The following is a 20,490-nucleotide window of genomic DNA, read 5'->3' on the forward strand; positions in this document are numbered from 1 at the left end:
TAAATTTTCTATAAACCTAAACTGACTTCTAAAGTGACACAAGATGTATATGTTGGTGCGTGAATATGTTAATTTATTATTATTTTGGGGGGGTTGTTACAGTGCTTAACAGGCATGATTGAAAGTAATTGAATTATCTATATTAGCAAAATGGTATTTTAGATAAAGAGGCTCTGGACAAGAAACAAAATCTTAGCATGAATGCTTTGACCAGGATCATACATGCTTTCATTGGTTGTTGGTTTGTTTTATAATTGTTCCAGGGTTCAAGGAAGGGATCACAGTGATCAATCCATAAATTCTACGGCTCTCCACAATGAACTCAGAGCATCTACATCCTCATAGACTTGTGGAAAAATAAGACATGTACAGTTGACTCTTTTCTCATATTAACTGAAAAGTGGTTTTCTATCTCAAGCCTATATTCTGATTTTCAGAAATGTTTATGCATACTATAGAAATGTCACATATTTGCTCATAATCTCTTAGACACATTGAAGCCATCTTAAACTCTACCTACTGTGATATTTTTTGACATATTGCCTTTTAAAACACTTCTTAGTATTGCAGTAGCCAATCTGAAGGAATGTCAAAGAACACCAGCACCAAAGAAGACTTCAATCAAACTCTGTTGTCAACTGAACAAACCAACAGAGCGGATGATCTCATTGAGACGGTGAGAGCTTTCTCACTGTATATTAAAGGATCTAGCAGATCACCTTTTCACTTGGTGAGGATAACATACTCTATACCTTTCAGCTCATTCTTTCCTAGGGAAATTTGCCAATTGTTTGGCTCAGGAATTCACAAGATAATTTGTATTCAAACATATTATTAAACATATTTAACTTGCATAATAGGCATATATGTCTTACATACATTAATAAATATATTTAACCTGCAGTATTAAGGAACCTTTAACACTTAGATCAGACAATCTATGTACAAAGAGAGATACATACATTTGTGAAGGAATGATATAATGGAAAGATTGGGATCTGCCCTATATATTTTTTAGGTGTTTATGTTAATAAATCAGGGAAGGTTTCCAGCCAAAATAGAATCACTTGTTTGTTCTTCTCATGCTTGATATTTGGCAAACTAACCATGACCTATTAGAAAATGATATACTGGAGAGACTCAAGGCCAAGGCCCCTACCACTGAACCATGTTGTCAACAATAAGACAGGCTACTGATTCTGTGAGGTTTAATAGAACTACTTCAAGCTTCAATCACAGCTTACCCATATCACTTTGAACAAATCAATCTCACTGTCTCTCAGTTTATCATCTGACAATTGAAAATATTAACCCTGCTAGTATGCTTCCTCCAAGAATTAAATAAAATGTGTGAGAAGTCTCACAGAAGATATACAAAGAAGTGTGCAAATGAAAGGTTATTGATCTTCATTCATGGCTTCAATAAGGTTAGCATCCTGCCTTGTCTTTTATCCTCCCTTAACCTTTACACTTGACATCAGCACGTGATCAAGAGGGGTAAATAAATTTTGCACAAATATAGTTAAGTCACTTGTATACATCAGTTGGAATCACTATCCAATCCACTTGAGATCTACACCCTTGCAGTCTTTAGAAGATCATAACTGATAGGGCCAATAATATACTTTAAAAGTTATTTAGAAGTTAAGTGGGCAAGAGATGGCATCCAGAATACATGAATGGGATGTAAATTTTTCTCGGAGTCCAAGAATAAGGGCAGAATAAAATTTGGTTGCTAGCTTATGAATTTTTGAATAATATGTTAAATGTTCAGAATAAAAATAACCTTATAGTTATTCTCTTTCTTTACTTTTAGGTAATGAATAAACACTATTTTATATTTTCTCCTTTGATATAGTGTTTCATAGCAATAAAAATCGGAAGAGAAGATTTGTACCATGCTAAAAATATTACCCGATTAGTAAATTCCGATTTGAAATCTATAAAAGAAAAATACAGGAATTTTAAAATTTTAATATGGAATTTTTTAAATGTTGCTATGTGTTATACTGGTTACAGAGACTGATGAAATGATAAACTATCTATAAAACACTGCAAAACTGGTTTTTAAAATATCATATAGTACAATGCCCCTAGTAAGCGAAAGGTTTAAATTACTTTCAGTTATAAGGTTGCCCCATTTTAAGGACCACATTAGCTTTTTTTTTTTTTTTTAGAGTGTTCAGTTGAAAAGAGTTTTACTTTCTTTATTAAGTGAAGAATCATTTTCTGAAAATGACCTTCCACAAAAGCTAACTCTTGATTGACAGCCATGGTGAAGAAGGCCTCTCTCTCTAAGGTGGTAGCTCATAATCCTTCTGTCTGTATGACATTTCTGTTAAACAGGCCAAAGTCTTTGTAAATAACTTATCTACAGTATGCGAGAAAGTCTGGACTTTGGGACTCCATCAGACATTCCTGCTAATGCTGATAATTGGAAGATGGCTTCTACCCATTGGAGGCGGGATTACTCGGGATCAACTCTCTCAACTTCTCCTTATGTTTGTGGGGACCGCTGCTGACATACTGGAATTTACAAGTGAGACCCTGGAAGAAGCGAATGTGAGGTAAGAAGGCCCTGCAATGAAAAGACCTTCTTTTCAAGGTCAGACCCACACACCTTTCTTTTTGTTCTATTATTTATATTCTGCATGAATACGGACTTTCAGTAGATCATATATCCAGTGATAGAACCATAGCATTTGCTGCTGTTCAGGTACATGTTAGGTACCAGCCCCCTAACACACACACACACACACATATACATATGTATATATATATATACACATATGCATGTATACATACATGTATATACATATATATGTATATACCATATATATATAAAAACCTTATATATGAATATGTAAAGGATGTTGCTGCTAGACAAAAGGGGCAAATAATATTACCCATGGGTAAGAACAGAGAAGCTCTGCCTGTTTGCCTGACCACAGATTAGGTGAAGCCGTGGTTATCCGAAAACCTTCTGGGGGTGGAATGACCATCCCTAGCTTCTCTTTCACATGCTCAAGTGTCCAGGAATGTAGCCAATCATAAGAGTCTCTTCTAGAGCAGAGCAAAGCTACCATTCCAGGGAAGAACCTAGAGGTGACATGGAGAAATCACTCCTCTAGCCAGTTGGGGAATTTATATTCCCCGACGTGAATGCAGAATGGGGCAGATTAGGTTTTATTTTACTAAATTTTATTTTTAGTCAGTTTTGTTCGAAGTGCCCAAAGGCTATCTGGTGTAGATGCCTATAAATTAAAACTTACTGAGTTGGTACTTTTATTTTTGCCACAAGCAAATAAACTCAGAATTCCTGATCACAGCTGCTTATGGAACTACTTTCCTACCTTTAGGGATTTAAGTCTCAGTGCCTAAATGTACTTTCAGCTTTGGTTGTTTTGCACTATGCTATAAAAACAAATTGCAATGAGGCTGGCTTTTAATTCTACACTTTATGCTGTGTTTCTCAAACAACGAAACATAAAGCTGAGCAAAATACACTAACTTACTGAGTAAACTTAATACCCCAATTGTAGTACAAAGTGTATCTGTAATCATAGCTTACCTTCACATGATCATTTCCTGTTCCATTTCTCCTAAGTTTTCTTATACCGTAAGTAGATGTAGAATTTTAGAAAGAATCCAATCCAAGTTGACCCATTGTCCTCAAAATGTTGACTTTAGCTTTGTAGCTTTAATACCAAATATTTGGTCAGTGCTTCACATTGTATAACACATTTTCAGATACGTTAGAATGCTTACAGTACAATGAGGTTACAAGAAAATCATGAAGAGGGCTTCCCTGGTGGCTCAGTGGTTAAGAATCTGCCTGCCAATGCAGGGGACACGGGTTTGAGCCCTGGTCTGGGAAGATCCCACATGCCGCGGAGCAACTAAGCCCATGCGCCACAACTGCTGAGCCTGCGCTCTAGAGCCCGCGAGCCACAACTACTGAGCCCGTGTGCCACAACTACTGAAGCCCACGTGCCTAGAGCCCATACTCCACAACAAGAGAAGCCACTGCAATGAGAAGCCAGCACACCGCAACCAAGAGTAGCCCCCACTCGCTGAAACTAGGGAAAGCCCACGTGCAGCAACGAAGAACCAATGCAGACAAAAATAAATATAAATAAATAAATAAATAAATAAATTTATTAAAAAAAAAAAAAGAAAATCATGAAGAAATCATGACCGAGCACATAAGAATGATAAATAACTATAGGCACAGTGATATGGACATGACAATATAAGGATGACTAATTCTACCTAAATAGAAGTAGACACATAAATGCCAAGTATCTAGTGAGATGCATGGGAAATAGGGTAGGAGAGGGGGTGCAGGAGGAATATGTTTTGAGGGGCTGGTTATAAAAATGTGAGAAATGCCAAACTCAGCTACCTTAATGGCCTGTTTATGAGGCCCATCCACAAGTGACACCAAGAGGCATTTTATAGATCAGTGTTTCCCAACAGATGTTGAATATTAGATAAGTTAATGATTAAAATATCAATCACCCGGGGGGGAAATACCTTGAAAATTATGAGGGCTCATTCATGCACCAACTCTTGACTGATCATCTAGTGTGGGCCAGGCAGTGTGCTTGTGCTAGTGGAGATTGGGGAGCAAATGGTGAGCAAGTGATGAAATAAAGGACACACAATCCTATCCCAACCCAGGTAATTTCAGTTCAGCAATTTCTTCACCCACCAATACATTAATCTGAGTGTTTTATAAATCTTTTTTTCTCATTTTAAACTTATACCATGTCCTGAGAATAGAACTGAATAAACTCTGCCCAGGTTATTGGTTTAAAGTTTCTTTTCAGGTTTCATGATCTCAGATGAAATCATTTTATTTTTAATATAACTGCATTGTGTCAGTGACCTTCTGTGGTCTCCACTAGACTTCTGCATGTCTCCATCATGACCCAAAGACTCCAAAATCAAGGCCCAGAGAGAACTGAGAGTTTTTAATTCCCTTCTAAGGCCCACCTCCCAAGTTCTGATTTCATCTCAGGCCCCATCTATACTGCAAGAATTAACACTGCAAATTTCCATCTCTTCAAAGGAAATATTAAACCCCTCTCACTGTAGTGTAGCTTTCCTCTTTGGCCTCAAAAAGACAATCATGAAGCATAAATTTAATATACATGTAAAATATGTTTACATGTAATATAGCAAAGGGGGTTACTTCATTATAACCTACTTAGCATCACTTATTATTAAAACATTTTCTTTTCCTTTTAATTTTATTCCATAATTTGAGCTGATAGGTTTAGGAGAAAACCTGCAATAATGTCTACATCACAATGATGTCTACATCTTTCTCCTGCATCCTGGTTAATACCTCAAATCCAGTTTTGTTTTGTTTTGTTTTCTTTTAACCTAAATCAACTTCCTTCCGCATGCCCACATGAAGTTCATCTTCCTAATTCTTATGAATTTACATGCACTTGTGAGATATGGCAAATTTTTTGTAACAGCTTCACTTTACACACCATATAATTCATCTATTGTAATTCTACGGTTCAATGATATTTAATAAATTTATAGATTTGTGTAACTATCACCAGAATCCAGATTCCTTGTGTCTGTTTGCAGTCAATTCTCACTGCCACTGCCAACCCTAGGCAAACCACTGATATGCTTTATGTCTCTATAGAAATTCCTTTTCTAGAAATTTCATGCAAATGGGATTGTAAAGTATGTGGTCTTTGTGTCTGGTCTTTTCACGTAGCGTAATGTTTTTTTGGTTCATTCCCATTGTTGCATGTGTGGGTAGTTAGCTCCTTTTTAATTGCTGAATAGTATCCCATGCATATACCACATTTTATTTATCTATTCAGTAGTCAATATACATGTGTATTTCAATTTTCTTGCTATTGAGAATGATATTGCTATGAACACTCAGTTACAAGCCTTTGTATAGATCTGTTTTCATTTCTCTTGTATAGATACCTAAAAGTAGAATGACTGGGTTTTATGTTAAGAAAACTGCCGAACTGTTTTCCGAAGTGGCTATACCTTTTTATATTCCAATCAGCAATGTGTGAGAGTTCCATTTTCTCAACATCCTCACCAACACATTTTTTTTTTCAGTCTTTTTGATTATAACCATTCTAGTGGGCTCACAGTAGCATCATATTGTGGTTTTAACTTGCAATTCCCTAATGACTAATGACGTGTAGCATCTTTCCATGTGCTGATTAGCTATTCATATATCTTCCTTGGTGAAGTATCTGTTCAAATTTTTGCCCATTTTTCATTGGATTAATTTTTATTGAGTTGTAAGAGTTCTTTACATATTCTGGATACAAGTCTGGTATTAGATACATAATGTAAATATTTTCTCCCAGTATATAATTTTTCATTTTTTTAATGTTGTCATTTGAATAACAATTTTTTTTTTAATTTTGATAAAATCCCATGTATCATTTTTTCTTCTATGTAGTGCTTTGGGAATCATAGATTCTAAGAAGTATTTTCCTCATCAAAAATTAGAAATATTTTCCTCTGTAATGTTTTCACTTAATTTTTGTGTAGCATGAGGTAAGGGTCTAAGTTCATGTTTTGTCTTGTTTCATTTTGTGTTTTGGCATTATCCCAGCAGTATTTCTTGTCCCAGCTAGGACCAACTGTCTCAGCACCATTTGTTGAAAAGACTATCCTTTCCCTATTAAATTGCCTTGGTATCTTTGTCAAAAATCAATTGACCACATATGTAAGGAGTTTTTCTGGACTTTCTATTGTGTTTCATTGCTCTGTGTGTCTATCTTATGCCAGTACTATGTTTTTGAGATTACTGGAATTTTATGGTAAGTTTTGAAGCTGGATACTGTAAGCCCTCTAACATTATTCTTTTTTCAAAAATTGTTCTGATTTTTCTAGATCCTTTGCATTTCCATGTAAGTTTTGTAATTAGCTTGTCAAATTCTACCAAAAAAATCCTGCTGGAGTTTTGATAAGGATTAAATTAAATCTATTAAATCTAAGCATCAATTTGTGAAGAAGTGGCATCTTAATAATATTAAGTCTTTCAATTCATGAACATAAACTATCTCATCTTTTATTCAGATGTTCCTTAATTTCTCACAGCAATGTTTTGTAATTTTCAATGTATAGGTCTTGCACCACTTTTCCTAAATTTATTCCTAAATATTTTTCTTTTTGATAGAATCATTTTCTTAATTTCTTAATATCATTTTCATGTTTTTTATTACCACTGTGTAGAAATACAATTGACTTTTGTGTGACAATCTTGTACCCAGAAACCATGCTAAACTTGTTTATTAGTTCTGTAGACTCCTTAGGGCTTTCTACATATGGGATAATGTCATTTGAAAGCAAAGATATTTTTGATTCTTTCTAATCTGTACACCTTTTATTTCTTTTTCTTGCCTATTGCACCAGCTAGAATTTCTTGTGCAATGTTCAACAGAAGTGTTAAGAGTGGACCTTTCAATCTCAAAGGATAAGCATTCTGTCTTTCACTATTAAGGATGATGTTAGCTGTAGGTTTTGCACAGATATTTTTAATAGATGCCCTTGATCTGTTGGAGGAAATCCCTATCTAGGTTACTGAGAGTTCTTTCTTTTCTCTCTCTTTTTCTATGGACACTGAATGTTGTTAAATGTTTTTCTGTTTTTCTTATGATCATTGTGTTGTGGCTATCTTTTATTCTATTAATATGGTGTATTACATTAATAAATTTTCAGATGTTAAATCAACCTTGACTTCCTGGGATAAATATCACTTGGTTATGGTGTATAATCCTTTCTATATGTTGCTGAATTTGGTTTGCTAACATTTTGTTAATAATTTTTACATCTATACTCATAGAGCATATTGATTTTTAGTAATATTTTCAAATGATATTTTTCCTGGCTTTGATGTCAGGGTAATATCCTTCAATGAATACCTCAGGAAGCATTCCTTCTTTATTTTCTGAAAGACTTTGTATAAGACTGGTGTTAGTTCTCCTTTAAATATTTTATAGAATTCACTTAGGAAGCTATCTAAGCCTAGGTTTTTCTTTATGGGAAGATATTACTAATTCAATATCATTATTTCTTATAAGTCTATTCAGTTATTCTATTTCCTCTTGGGTCAGTTTTGATTATATTTTTCTTTCTAGGAATTCTTACATTTTATCTAATTTTATTTTTTATATAAAGTTGTCCATAATATTATTCCTTTATACTTGTGTCAGTTTCTATAGGGTCACTTATTATGCCCCCTCCCCCTTTTCATTCTGAGTTTGGTCATTTGTGTCTCCTGTATTTTTTCTTAGAATTCTCAATTTAGTCAGTCTTTTAAAATAACTAATTTTCAGTTTCATTGATTTTCTCTATTATTCTGTTTTACATTTCATTGCTTTGTGTTCTGATGTTTAATTTTTCCTTCCTTCTGCTTGCTTTGGATTTAATTTGCACTTCTTTTTTCTAGTTTCCTAAGATGAAAGCTAATTGATTTGAAACCTTTCTTCTTTTCTAATATGGTATTCAGAGTTATAAGTTTCCTTCTAAACACTGCTTTATCTGCATATCATAAGCTTTGATATGTTATCTTTTTGTTTAATACAGTTCAAATTATTTTCCAGTTTCTCCTGTGAGTTCTCCTTTGATCTATGAATTGTTTAGAAGTAAGCTGTTTAATTTCCATATGGGGATTGCCCAAATTTCTCCCTGTTGTTTTCTATTTTAGTTCTGTTGTAGTCTGAGAACATACAAAATTATTTTAACCCTTTTAAAATATTGAGACTGATGGCCTAGCATATGGCCTATCCTCGAGAATATTCCATGTGGGCTTGAAAAGAATGTGTTGTTTGGTTGAGTGTTCTGTAAATGTAAGTTATGTCAAGTTGGCTTATAGGGTTGTTCAAGTCTTCTATACCCTTACTGATTTTCTGTCTAGTTGTTCTATCAATTATTGAGAGTGAGGCATTGAAATCTTCAGCTCTAATTGTTGAATTGTCTATTTCTTTTTTCAGTATTGTCAGTTTTTGCTTCATGTATTTTGAGGCTCTGTTTTTAGATGTGCAAACATTAATTTTTTAAACTTCTTCCTCATGTAGTAACTGTTTTTCATCATGAAATGCCACTTTTTCTCTAGTAATATTTCTTGTCTGAAAGTCTATTTTGTCTCATATGAATCTAGGCACTCTATTTTATGACGACTATTGACATGGGATATCTTTTTCAAACTCTGTATCTTTACATCTAAACTGTATTCCTTATATACCACATATAGTTGGATCTTGCATTTTCCTCTCAGTTAGACAATCTTTGTCTTTTAATTGGAGTGTATATTAATTTCCCAGGGCTGCCATAACAAAATACCACAAACTGAGTGGCTCAATACAACAGAAATTTATACTCTCTTAGTCCTCAAGGCTGAAAGTCCAAATCAATGTACCAGCAGGGTTGGTTTCTGTTAGAGGCTCTGAGGGAGAATCTGTTCCCTCTTGTGGCTGTCTTGTGGCCTCTGGTGGTTGCTGGCAGTTCTGGTGTCCTTCAGCTTGTGGACACATCACTCCCATCTCTGCCTCTGTCTTCACATGGCATTCTCCCCCGTGTGTCTGTCAGTGTCTCCAATTTTTCCCCTTCTTATAGGGACACCAGTCACTGGATTAGGACACAGGTTAATCTATTAAGACCTCATCTTACCTTGACTACTTCTGCAAAGACCCTACTTCCAAATAAGATCACATTCTGAAGTCTACGCAGACATGAATTTGGGGGGACAATTTCCAAGCTTTTGCAATGTGTTTAATCCATTAATATTTAATGTAATTATTGATTTGGTTTGTTTGTTTGTTTATTTATTTATTTATGGCTGCATTGGGTCTTTGTTGCTGTGCGTGGGCTTTCTCTACTTGCAGCAAGTGGGGGCTACTCTTTGCTGTGGTGCATGGGCTTTTCATTGCAGTGGCTTCTCTTATTATGGAGCACGGGCTCTAGGTGCACGTGCTTCAGTAGTTGTGTCATGCAGGCTCAGTAGTTGTGCGGGCTCTAGAGCGCAGGCTCAGTAGTTGTGGCTCACGGGCTTAGTTGCTCCATGGCATGTGGGATCTCCCCAGACCAGGGCTCGAACCCATGTCCCCTGCATTGGCAGGCAGATTCTTAATCACTGAGCCACCAGGGAAGTCCTGATTTGGTTGAATTTATATCTGCCATTTTGCTATTTGTTTTTCTCTATGTCTCATTTCCTTTTTGCTCTTGTGTTAATTATTTACTGCTTTAAAAATATTTTTAATGAACAATTTTAATTCCTCTATTGATTTGTGTATTGTTTTATTACAGTGGTTACTGTAGGGAATACAATATGATTTTAGATCTTCACACTCTATTACAAGTTAATAGCTCCATTCCCTCCCCCTTTTTTGCAATTATTGTCATATACATTACATCTTTATATGTTACAAGCCAAACAGTACAGTTTTATAATTATTGTTTTATAGACTTGTGCTTTTTTTAAGAAATTAAGAGAAGAAAAGATATGACTGTATATTTATATGTTCTCTTATATTTACTTACATATTTGAAGATGCTCTTTATTCCTTCTTGTGGATTTGAGTTACTTTCTGGTGTCATTTTCTTTCAGCCTGAAAGACTTCCTTTATCGTTTCTTCTAAGGCAAATGTGCTAGCAACAAATTCTCCTAATCTTTGTGGAGAAATGTGTGTACTTTTCCTTCATGTTTGGAAAAATAGTTTTGTTGTATGAAGAATTCTTGCTCCATAGTTTTTACTTCAGCATTTTATACGTATCATTCCGCTTTCTTCTGGCCTTCATTATTTCTGATGAGATGTTAGCCATTGTTTTGTCATTACCCTGTACAAATGAGTTGTTTTTCTTTTGCTGTTTTCAAGATTTTCTCTTTCTCTTTGACTTTCAGTAGTCTGTGATGTGTCTAGGTGTGGATCTCTTTGTCTTAAACTTACTACAACTTTGTTGATCTAGGATCTGTAAATTAATGTTTTTCCTCAAATTGAGGAATTTTCAGCCATCATTTCTTCAAACACTTTTTCTGACCCATTGTCTTTTCTTCCTTCTGGGACTGCTATTACAAATAGAAATGCTTAATTGCGTTCCACAGGTCTCTGAGACTCTGTTCATTTTTCTCCTATCTGTTTTACCTACTAGTCTTCAGACTGGATAGTTTTCACTGATTTATTTTCCAGGTCACTGATTCTTCTACTATCTCAAATCCATATGTAGAGTCAAATTGTACAGTTCACCTAGTGAATTTTTCATTTCGGTTCCCATATTTTCAAATCTAGAATTTGTTTAATTCTCTTTTTAGTTTATATTTCTTATTTCAGTTATTTATTTGTTGAGTCCCTGTCATCATATTTTTCTTTAGTTTATGGAACATCATTTTCTTTCATTCTTTGAAAATATTTAAGATAGTTGCTTTGATGTCTTTATCTGCTAAATCCAGTATCTGGACCCCATTAGAGTCAGTTTCTATTGATTAATTGATTGTTGTTGTTTTCTCCTGAGCACGGGTCATGCATTCCTGTTTCTTTGTATGTCTCATACTTTTTTGCTGAAAACTGAACATTTTGTATTATGTTTTGTAGCAATATATTATCCTCAGGCTTCCCCACATGCCTCAGGAGTCTTTTTGTCGTCTTTGTTGTCTCAATAAATCGCCTGAACTTAATCTGAGGACTCTATCTTCCCTTGGATTGCAGTCATTGATGTTTCTGCTCGGACTTGTTTTTTGTTTGTTTTTTTAATTCTTATTTTTGTCTTTAGCATGGCTATTAGGGTCACACCTATAATTACACTGTTTAATGGTCAGCCAATGATTTGAGCAGGGTTTGTGATCAAACACTCTGAGCCCTTTTGACTTCCACCCCCTGCTGATGGATCTGTGTATGAGCTGGATCGCACATTCAAGTTCAGAAAGTTTTCATATATAACCAGTTTTAAATTTCTACTGGGCCTTCTTGGATTGTCCCTGCACATGTCTGGCATACTTGGAGACATTATCTAGCCCTTCTATGGCTCTCTTATTTTTGGACTCTCTCCATTAAATTTTAAGTTAGTCTGCCCCTCACCCACCTGGGACCGCAACCTCAAAGCAGGAAAGCCATGGGCTTTCCCATTCATTTCCAACTAAATGTGTTATTTTTACTGACCACACCTTTAACCATGGATTTCACACTCCACTCCAAATCAAGTCAGCATACTCTGGTCACAAGGGGCCTCTGGTTTTCATTGCTAAGCTCTCCCTGGTAAAACCACCACTCTGACTGACCAAGGCAGCCTTAACACTCCCCTCAGCTTGGTTAAACTTTAAAAAAGTTTATTCCTGAATATAAGCCTCTGCTCCCCCTTTCCTCAGAGCATTTATTTTAGAAAACTTGCAACTGTAAATTCTTTTTATGTCCCTTTGAGATGCAAGTCTTCTCTTAGACTCTTTCCAGCTTTACAGCACAGGAATATCTTTCTCAAGGATGTGAGAGCCATCCCTTTGAAATGTGATCATCAAGAAAGATAACACTCCTATCTCCTAGTCTCTCTGGGACAACAGGAACCTAACTTATATCAGTGCCAATTAGCAAACATAGATGGCCTAATCACATTGACCAACTTTCCTCTCTAACAACCTCTAGTACTGTTCCACTAGCTCACCCCAGTGTTTAAAAACTCTTCTGCTTTTTGTTTCAGTGGGGGTGAATTCAGTCTCTCTCTCCCTTACTGTAGACTTCAATAAAGTCTTCATTGCCTATTTAACTGTCTGGTGCAATTTTTCCTTCAAACAGCAAAGCTGGAGGTTTAAGGGAACATCCCATGGGCAAGAATGCCTTAGACGCTCACTGTTCTTAACTGAAGTTCTACCAGGTTTTCATGAATAAATGTTACTCAATTTGTTATTTGCCTTTGGTTTATTTCCAGAGATCTGAAGTGGTTGTTTTTGACAATTTGTCCAGTGTTATGTATGTTTGCTGGGGAGAGGATTTGCTGACCATTTCATTCTGCTACAGCCACCCTCCAACATTTTAACAAGTCTGAATTTCAGTATAATTGCCAGGAAGAGTTAAGTAGTTACTTACACCTTTGGAGATCACTCTCTGTAGTCTTTTTTTGAACACAGATCATTTACTAAAAAGAAAAAACACACTTGGTAAAATGTTCCCCTAGCATTACTGCTACTTCACTGTGAGTATCTGACCAAACAAAGGAGAGTTTTTCTATGTTTACACTGTGTGTTCTTTTAGTTTAGCTCTTTTTGCTTGATGAAGCATTTCTTCCAGGTTAGCTTAATAGCTCATTTGCTTTCTTTCTTTCCTTTTCTCTCTCTCTCCTTAATTTTTTCGCTCCTCTGAAGAGGTTTGTTGGATGCTTTTTAAAAAGCTAGAGCAACTCTATCCACTGATTATCTCTTATTTATAGGAGTATTTACACTTTCAAAAAGAAACAGTTAAGCAAATTAGCAATGCATGAGAACACACCCTCACACCATGCACAAAAATAAACTCAGACTGGCTTAAAAACTTAAATATAAGACAAGACACCATAAAACTCCTAGAGAACATAGACAAAAAATAAATCTTACCAATGTTTTCTTAGGTCAGTCTCCCAAGGCAACGGAAATAAAAACAAAAATAAACAAATGGGATCTAATCAAACTTACAAGCTTTTTCACAGCAAAGGAAACCATAAACAAAATGAAAAGACAACCTATGGAATGGGAGAAAATATTTGCAAACGATGTGACTGACAAGGGCTTAATTTCCAAAATATACAAACAGCCGATACAACTCAACAACAAAAAAACAACCCAATCAAAAAGTGGGCAGAAGATCTAAATAAACATTTCCCCAAAGAAGACATACAGATGGCCAATATGCACATGAAAAGATGCTCAACATGGCTAATTATTAGAGAAATGCAAATCTAAACTACAATGAGGTACCACCTCACACTGGTCAGAATGGCCATCATTAAAAAGTCTACAAGTAACAAATGCTGGAGAGGGTATGGAGAAAAGGGAACCCTCCTACACTATTGGTGGGAATGTAAGGTGGTGTAGCCACTATGGAAAACAGTCTGGAGGTTCCTCAGAAAACTAAAAACAGAATTACCATATGATCCAGCAATCCCTCTCCTGGGCATGTATCTGGACAAAACTATAAACAAAAAGATACATGCGCCCCTATGTTCATATCAGCACTATTCACAATAGCCAAGACATGGAAACAACCTGAATGTCCAGAGACAGATGAATGGATAAAGAAGATGTGGTACAAATGTACACTGGAATACTACTCAGCCATAAAAAAAGAACAAAATAATGCCATTTGCAGCAACATGGATGCAACTAGAGATTATCATACTAAGTGAAGTAAGTCAGAAAGAGAAACAAATACCATATGGTATCACTTATATGTGGAATCTAAAATATGACACAAATGAACCTATCTATGAAGCAGAAACAGACTCACAGACATAGAGAACAGACTTATGGTTGCCAAGGTGGGGGGGGGGGCGGGGTGGGATGGACAGGGCATTTGGGATTAGTAGATGCAAACTATTATATACAGAATGGATGGACAAAAGGTTCTACTGTACAGCACAGGGAACTATATTCAATGTCCTGGGATAAACCGTAATGGAAAAGAATATAAAAAAGAATGTATATTTATGTATAACTGAGTCATTTTGCTGTACAGCAGAAATTAACACACTTAAAATCAACTACACTTTAATTAAAAAATTAGCAATTTATGACTTTATTTTTACTTTTCACCCAATAGTTGTGGTGTACTGATTTACCAAATGCCAGTCTTTTATCCTCCTAGTTTTCCAAGCAGAGAAGTGATACTCACATCTATAATTATACTTCAAATGATCTTTTGTCTCTGTATGAATAGAGCCCATTGTCTGCTTACATGCTTCTCAGTTGACATTTATGAAGACAGATTACACATGAGAAAATGGGGCAAGACAAGTTGGGGAGACAATTACACAATAGAGACAATGCTGGAGAAATTCACTCTAAAATTCCTTCACAAATTTGGAGTGTTTGTCATTTAAGCTCAGTGACTTATTTATATTCCAGCGTTTAACCTTCCTGGGTAAATTTTACTGTCTGAATTAATAATACAAATTTGTCTGCTCCAAAGATTTTCTGGCCATCTTTTCCAAAGTTATTTTTGATAACTTTAGTAATATGTTTCTCAACACCCACATTCTCCCATATTGTGTGTGTTCAGATAATAATACTTGTGAATGCAAAAGACATATATTTGGTATTAGAGGGTTAGAGTTTGACTTACTTAGGGCTAAGGTCAGTTTATTATTTATCCCTGTTTTGTATAATAATAAAATTAAAACACAAAGAGTTTAAGAAATATGTTCACATAATAAAAATAAAAATACTATTACTACTACTAACAGTAGTAGTGGATAATATTTATTTATCTCTTGCTGTGTTCCAAGCACTGTTCTAAGGGTTTTAGTTGTGATAAGTTATTTAGTCTTTACAACACCACCATGAGGTAGATACTGTCATTACCACGATATTATAAGCTGAACAATGGCAGGCAAAAGAAGTTGCAAAAGTCTCAAGGTTACGTGGTAAAAAATAAGAATACTTAACTTGTGGTAGTCTACCATGCTTAGTCTTTATCCAGTGCTGTTCTAAGAGCTTTATATGTTTAACATATTTAAACAATATATTTAATAAAAATTATCATATAAAATCCAATAGCTATTATTACTGTCATCCTCACATTGAAGGAGGGTAAACTAAAGCACATAGGTATTAAATTACTTGTTCATATTCGTGTAGCTGGTAAATGATTAGTCTGGGACTGGAAACCCACATCCTATCTGTCTGGTGAGGGTTAGAGCTGGTATTTAAACTCTGGCAACCTAGCACCAGAGCTCATGCTTTACCACTTCTTTCTGCTGCCTTGCAGACAAATTGCACATGAGTTTTTCGTAGAATTACTGAAGTTTGAGATGAGAAGAAACTTCAAAAGTGACCATCTATTGAGAAACCTATTTTACATCTGTTACAAAATCCTCTCCAAAATTTTCTCAAGTTTTTGTCCAGACTTTCTTTGAAAACTTTCACTAATAGAGAATATACTAACCCCAGGGGCAACGTGTTCTATTTTGAATTAATATTATTAGAAAGTACTTTCCTCTATTGTGATGAAATTTGGATTCTTACAGGTGCAACTCAAATCCTCTGAACCTGAATTGGCCCTCTGAAGTCATAAGAAATAAGTTTAATTCCTTCTCCGCATGATAACCCTTTAAATGTATGAAATAAAGTTTTAAAGCAATCTTCTCTAGTTTTTAGTTCCTTGAACTATGCCATGTCTAACATGGCTCTGAGTCCTCTCACCACCCTAGTCTCTCTTTTGGACCAAAAATGTTTTCAGTGTTCCTCCTAAAACATGAAGAACAACACATAATATGTCAGATACACTCTGAATATTGTAGAATAGAGCAGGGCTAAAACTTTCCATTTCCTTCATGGAAATACTATCGTGGATAGGTTAAAAAGATGGATGCTGAAATCACTGGCCAAATAGGGATAATAAGTGTACGTACTTTGTCGAGCTGGTATGAGGATTAAGTGTGATCGCAGAGTTAAACACTTAGAAAGCTGCCTGGCACATAGTATGAGCTCAGAAACTGCAGGTAAGATTATTTAAAAATTCAGGCACTTATTGAAGGTCTACTATATATAGACATTGACTTTGCAAAGAGGGAAAAGTTATAGACTGCATTCCCTAAGCATTTTTTTTTTAAGGAATTCCTTTATTTTTTATTATTTATTTATTTATTTATTTATTTTTGGCTGTGTTGGGTCTTCGTTTCTGTACCAGGGCTTTCTCTAGTTGCGGCAAGCGGGGGCCACTCTTCATCGCGGTGTGCGGGCCTCTCACTATCGCGGCCTCTCTAGTTGCGGAGCACAGGCTCCAGACGCGCAGGCTCAGTAGTTGTGGCTCACGGGCCTAGCTGCTCCGCGGCACGTGGGATCTTCCCAGACCAGGGCTCGAACCCGTGTCCCCTGCATTGGCAGGCAGATTCTCAACCACTGCGCCACCAGGGAAGCCCCACTAGGCATTTTCACTTAAAATTCTAGACTTCAAACTTCTCGGGAAGCGACCTACGATTGCATTTGATTTGGGAAAATCATAAATCATGTCACACCGTGGACTCATAATTAGATAACAGGAAGGGAAAATCCTTGAGCCTTTTTAATGGCTGCTGCTGTCAAGTGCTACCTCTTCCATCCTATTCTAGGTCATCCAGTTACATCCTGTCAAGATCTTTGGGGATCCTGATTATGTCTTCTCGGGTATTGGTTTCTCATCCAGCCCCTAATGTCATATGTTCATATGAGAAGCCTTCCATCAATGTCGGCAACCAACTCAGTGATGAAATGTGAAGTAGAACAGAATCAAAGGCAGAGCCTGCAGCGACCCTTGGAGAGCTCCCTTTACAAACCCCTGAGTCATTTACACAGTTAGGAATCCACCTAACTGTACTCACACTCAGAACATTTCTTAATCTTGCTAATAAGAACACTATGGGAGGCTTTTTTTGTGAGCTTTGTTTAAATCCAGTGTCTATTATTATGTATGTATCATTACCTGTTTAGTAATCCTAACTCTATTTTAAAAAAAAGGTGGGGGGGAGAGAGAAAATAATCCTAGCTGAGTGCTGTTGTTCTCAGGTAACCTGTGCTGATTCCTAGTAATTACTGTCTTCTTCAATAAGGGCTCTCAGAAATCTTTCAAATAATCAGTTATATAATCTAACTAGGGATTAATAGTAAATGTGCCTTTATAGTTGAAGATCTACTTCTGCTTCATTTTGAAAGTTAAGACTCCATTTTTTTGTCACCAACCTTGTCTTCACCATTAACTGCCAGGACAGATAATGATGGCTTAGAAATCTCATTTACAAATTCTCTCAGAGTTTGTAAGATCTAATTTTTCAGGGCCTCAATACTCAAAGCATTTAAAGATATCCCTTTCAATCACCTCATTGAGTTTGGTTTCAATTACTCTTCCCTGATGTTTTTCTATCCCTCTCCATTCTGGAAATCCCTCTTGACAGAGAAGTTGGCAACAAAATCTGTTATTATGCCACTAACCTCAAATTGATAATTTCCTTTGGGTTTTTGCTGTAAAAAAGTGACTTTGAGACTTCTTTTGGATCCTTTGCATTTTTGTAACCTCTCTTCTTTCTGACTTTAGTCTTCAAGATCATTTTCCTAGGTCTAGGACATTTGTATTTCTTCCAAGTACAGATCCTTCATTTATTCGTTCAGCAATTCCTTCCACAAATATTTGTTGAGTGACTGTTATATGCCAGGCACTGTTATAGGCACTGGGGAAATCCAATGGTGAATGAAACAATCACATTCTTTGATTTATATCCTAGTGTCCAATGTATATCTTTGATTATTGGATTTATCTCCCTACTTTGTTTTCAACTGAGGATAGCTTTCTTTTACATGCTAAGCTCTTAATTGTTGAGCCCCATCTAGCCCTTTTGAGATGTACTTTTAAGCTAGAGTCTTGGGATCTTGGAACAATTTTCACTTTCCCTCCTTGAAGTTTCTTGAAATCAGTCCTCTGAATTTCCAGGTTAATGTCTAACTTTTGTCCTAGCATTTCCCTCCCATAATGTTTCCATGATTCTGTAAAACTAAATACAGCATTATAGGACCAAGAGGCTTTGCCATAATTCACACAGATGTTGGCACATGTGGAAGTTGGGTTTTAAGTCCCAGAATTTTTTAAACTTCTTTTTCATTATTCCATTTTAATCATGCATGAATTTTTCATGGATATCTTATATTACCAAGATATTCTGACAACTCTCAAGAGGTTTATTAGGATATAGTCAAATATGAGAACAAAAAGAGACAAAATTCTTCTGCATGTGTTCGTATTTTTCATCACTAATTTAAAATTCTGTCTGCATTCTAGGAATAGCCCTGCTCTGGTCTATGCCATCCTTGTTATATGGACCTGGAGCATGCTGCAGTTTCCACTTGACCTGGCAGGTAAGTGTCTGATGTTTGCTCAAAGAAACAGAAAATTACAGCTCTTGATTATGAACTGCAGTGAAGCTAAAGAAACATTTGAGAGGATTATCATTTTTTTTTTATCACTTCGATATCTCAGTGTTAGTTCCAGTTCAGTTTAGAAGAAAACTAGGTTGAAACTTAGGAAAGCCATGATCCACTCTGGTACATGGTGAGCCTGACACAATTAAGTCGATAAGAGCACAGCTTTATGTTCATTTCATACAGTGGTTCCGTCACTGGCAATTTGTAAAAGCTTCTGCAAATTGGTTAACACATCAGCGCCTCAGTTTTTCATCCATGCAATGGGGATGATAATTATTGTAGCGAGGATTGAGGGTCCTTGTGATGACAAAAATAAGACATAGGTTGTAGCGATTGTGCTTCAGCACACTTACTGGCATATAAATGTTATCTCCTGATTTTTTAAGGGGCCATTTTCATTCCTTTGTCAGACCCTTGTATTAGAACTTCAAAGGGAATAAGAGCAGTTTCAGGGCCACATGGGAAATTAGATTTTTCCTCGGTATTGGCTCTTATACTCCCATTGGGCTTATTTTAATAGAGACATAAACCCCCAAGACTTTGCAAGAAGTAAACGGTCTTCTGGGCATTTCATACTGATGATCTAGAGCTGCATTATCCAGTACAGTACCCACGAGTCACATGTGGCTATTTAGATTAAGATTAATTAAAACTAAATAAAATTTAAAGCTCAGTTCCTCAGTCACACTAGCCTGCTCCGTGGCTGCATATGGCTACGGTGTCAGACAGCACAGATACAGAACGTTTTTCCTAACACAGGTGGTTCTATTGGACTGCACTGACCTGGAGTTATCCCATAACTTCTGGGAGCCCTGGAATTTTGATTTGGAAATTCTCCTGGATGCCACTTTACTCTGAAGAAATTCTAGGATTGAATAGTTACGTTTTCCTGAAGTCTGACTCCTTTCTTATGGTACCCTACCTGATGGCCTCAGGGTTAGAATTAATCTTTGTACAGAGATATTTAATTTTTTTCTGCATCATCTTTTTTTGGTCCACTTTGATAGGCCCAGAGGTTTTAGAGGCCATTTTAGACCTCAGCATCCACTTTGCAAAACAAAATTGTCAACAGAAGGAAAGAGTGGCTGTGGCTTTTTGGAAATGCCCCAAACCTAATTACTAGTTAATAATTGCAAACAAATGTATGCCAATCACACACACACACACACACACACACACACACACAGATTTTGTCGTAATGTGCCCCAGAAGGTACTCTATACCATTAATCAGCTGGTGTCCTCTGAGAGAATATTAGGCGCCTTCAGTTTAGATGTCGAATAATACTTTTAGGAGGTCCTCTGGGAGCCATTTCCCGATCCTAACTTCTTAGGAACGGTGACTATTGATCTTATGTTGGTTTT

At 36.1% G+C, this 20,490-nt stretch overlaps 1 protein-coding gene across 1 annotated transcript in view; it reads left to right on the forward strand.

The window, feature by feature from the left end:
- The window catches only part of TMEM26 (transmembrane protein 26), a 44,594-nt gene that overhangs the window by 21,915 nt on the left and 2,189 nt on the right, over nucleotides 1-20,490 (forward strand). The window contains exons 3-5 of the mRNA XM_036828855.1: nucleotides 563-676; nucleotides 2,347-2,567; nucleotides 18,984-19,060. Coding sequence (XP_036684750.1) covers nucleotides 563-676; nucleotides 2,347-2,567; nucleotides 18,984-19,060 — 412 coding nt within the window. The remainder of the gene's footprint in view (nucleotides 1-562; nucleotides 677-2,346; nucleotides 2,568-18,983; nucleotides 19,061-20,490) is intronic.

The sequence above is a fragment of the Balaenoptera musculus genome, chromosome 16, assembly GCF_009873245.2.
Source record: "Balaenoptera musculus isolate JJ_BM4_2016_0621 chromosome 16, mBalMus1.pri.v3, whole genome shotgun sequence".
Classification (NCBI taxonomy): Eukaryota; Metazoa; Chordata; class Mammalia; order Artiodactyla; family Balaenopteridae; genus Balaenoptera; species Balaenoptera musculus.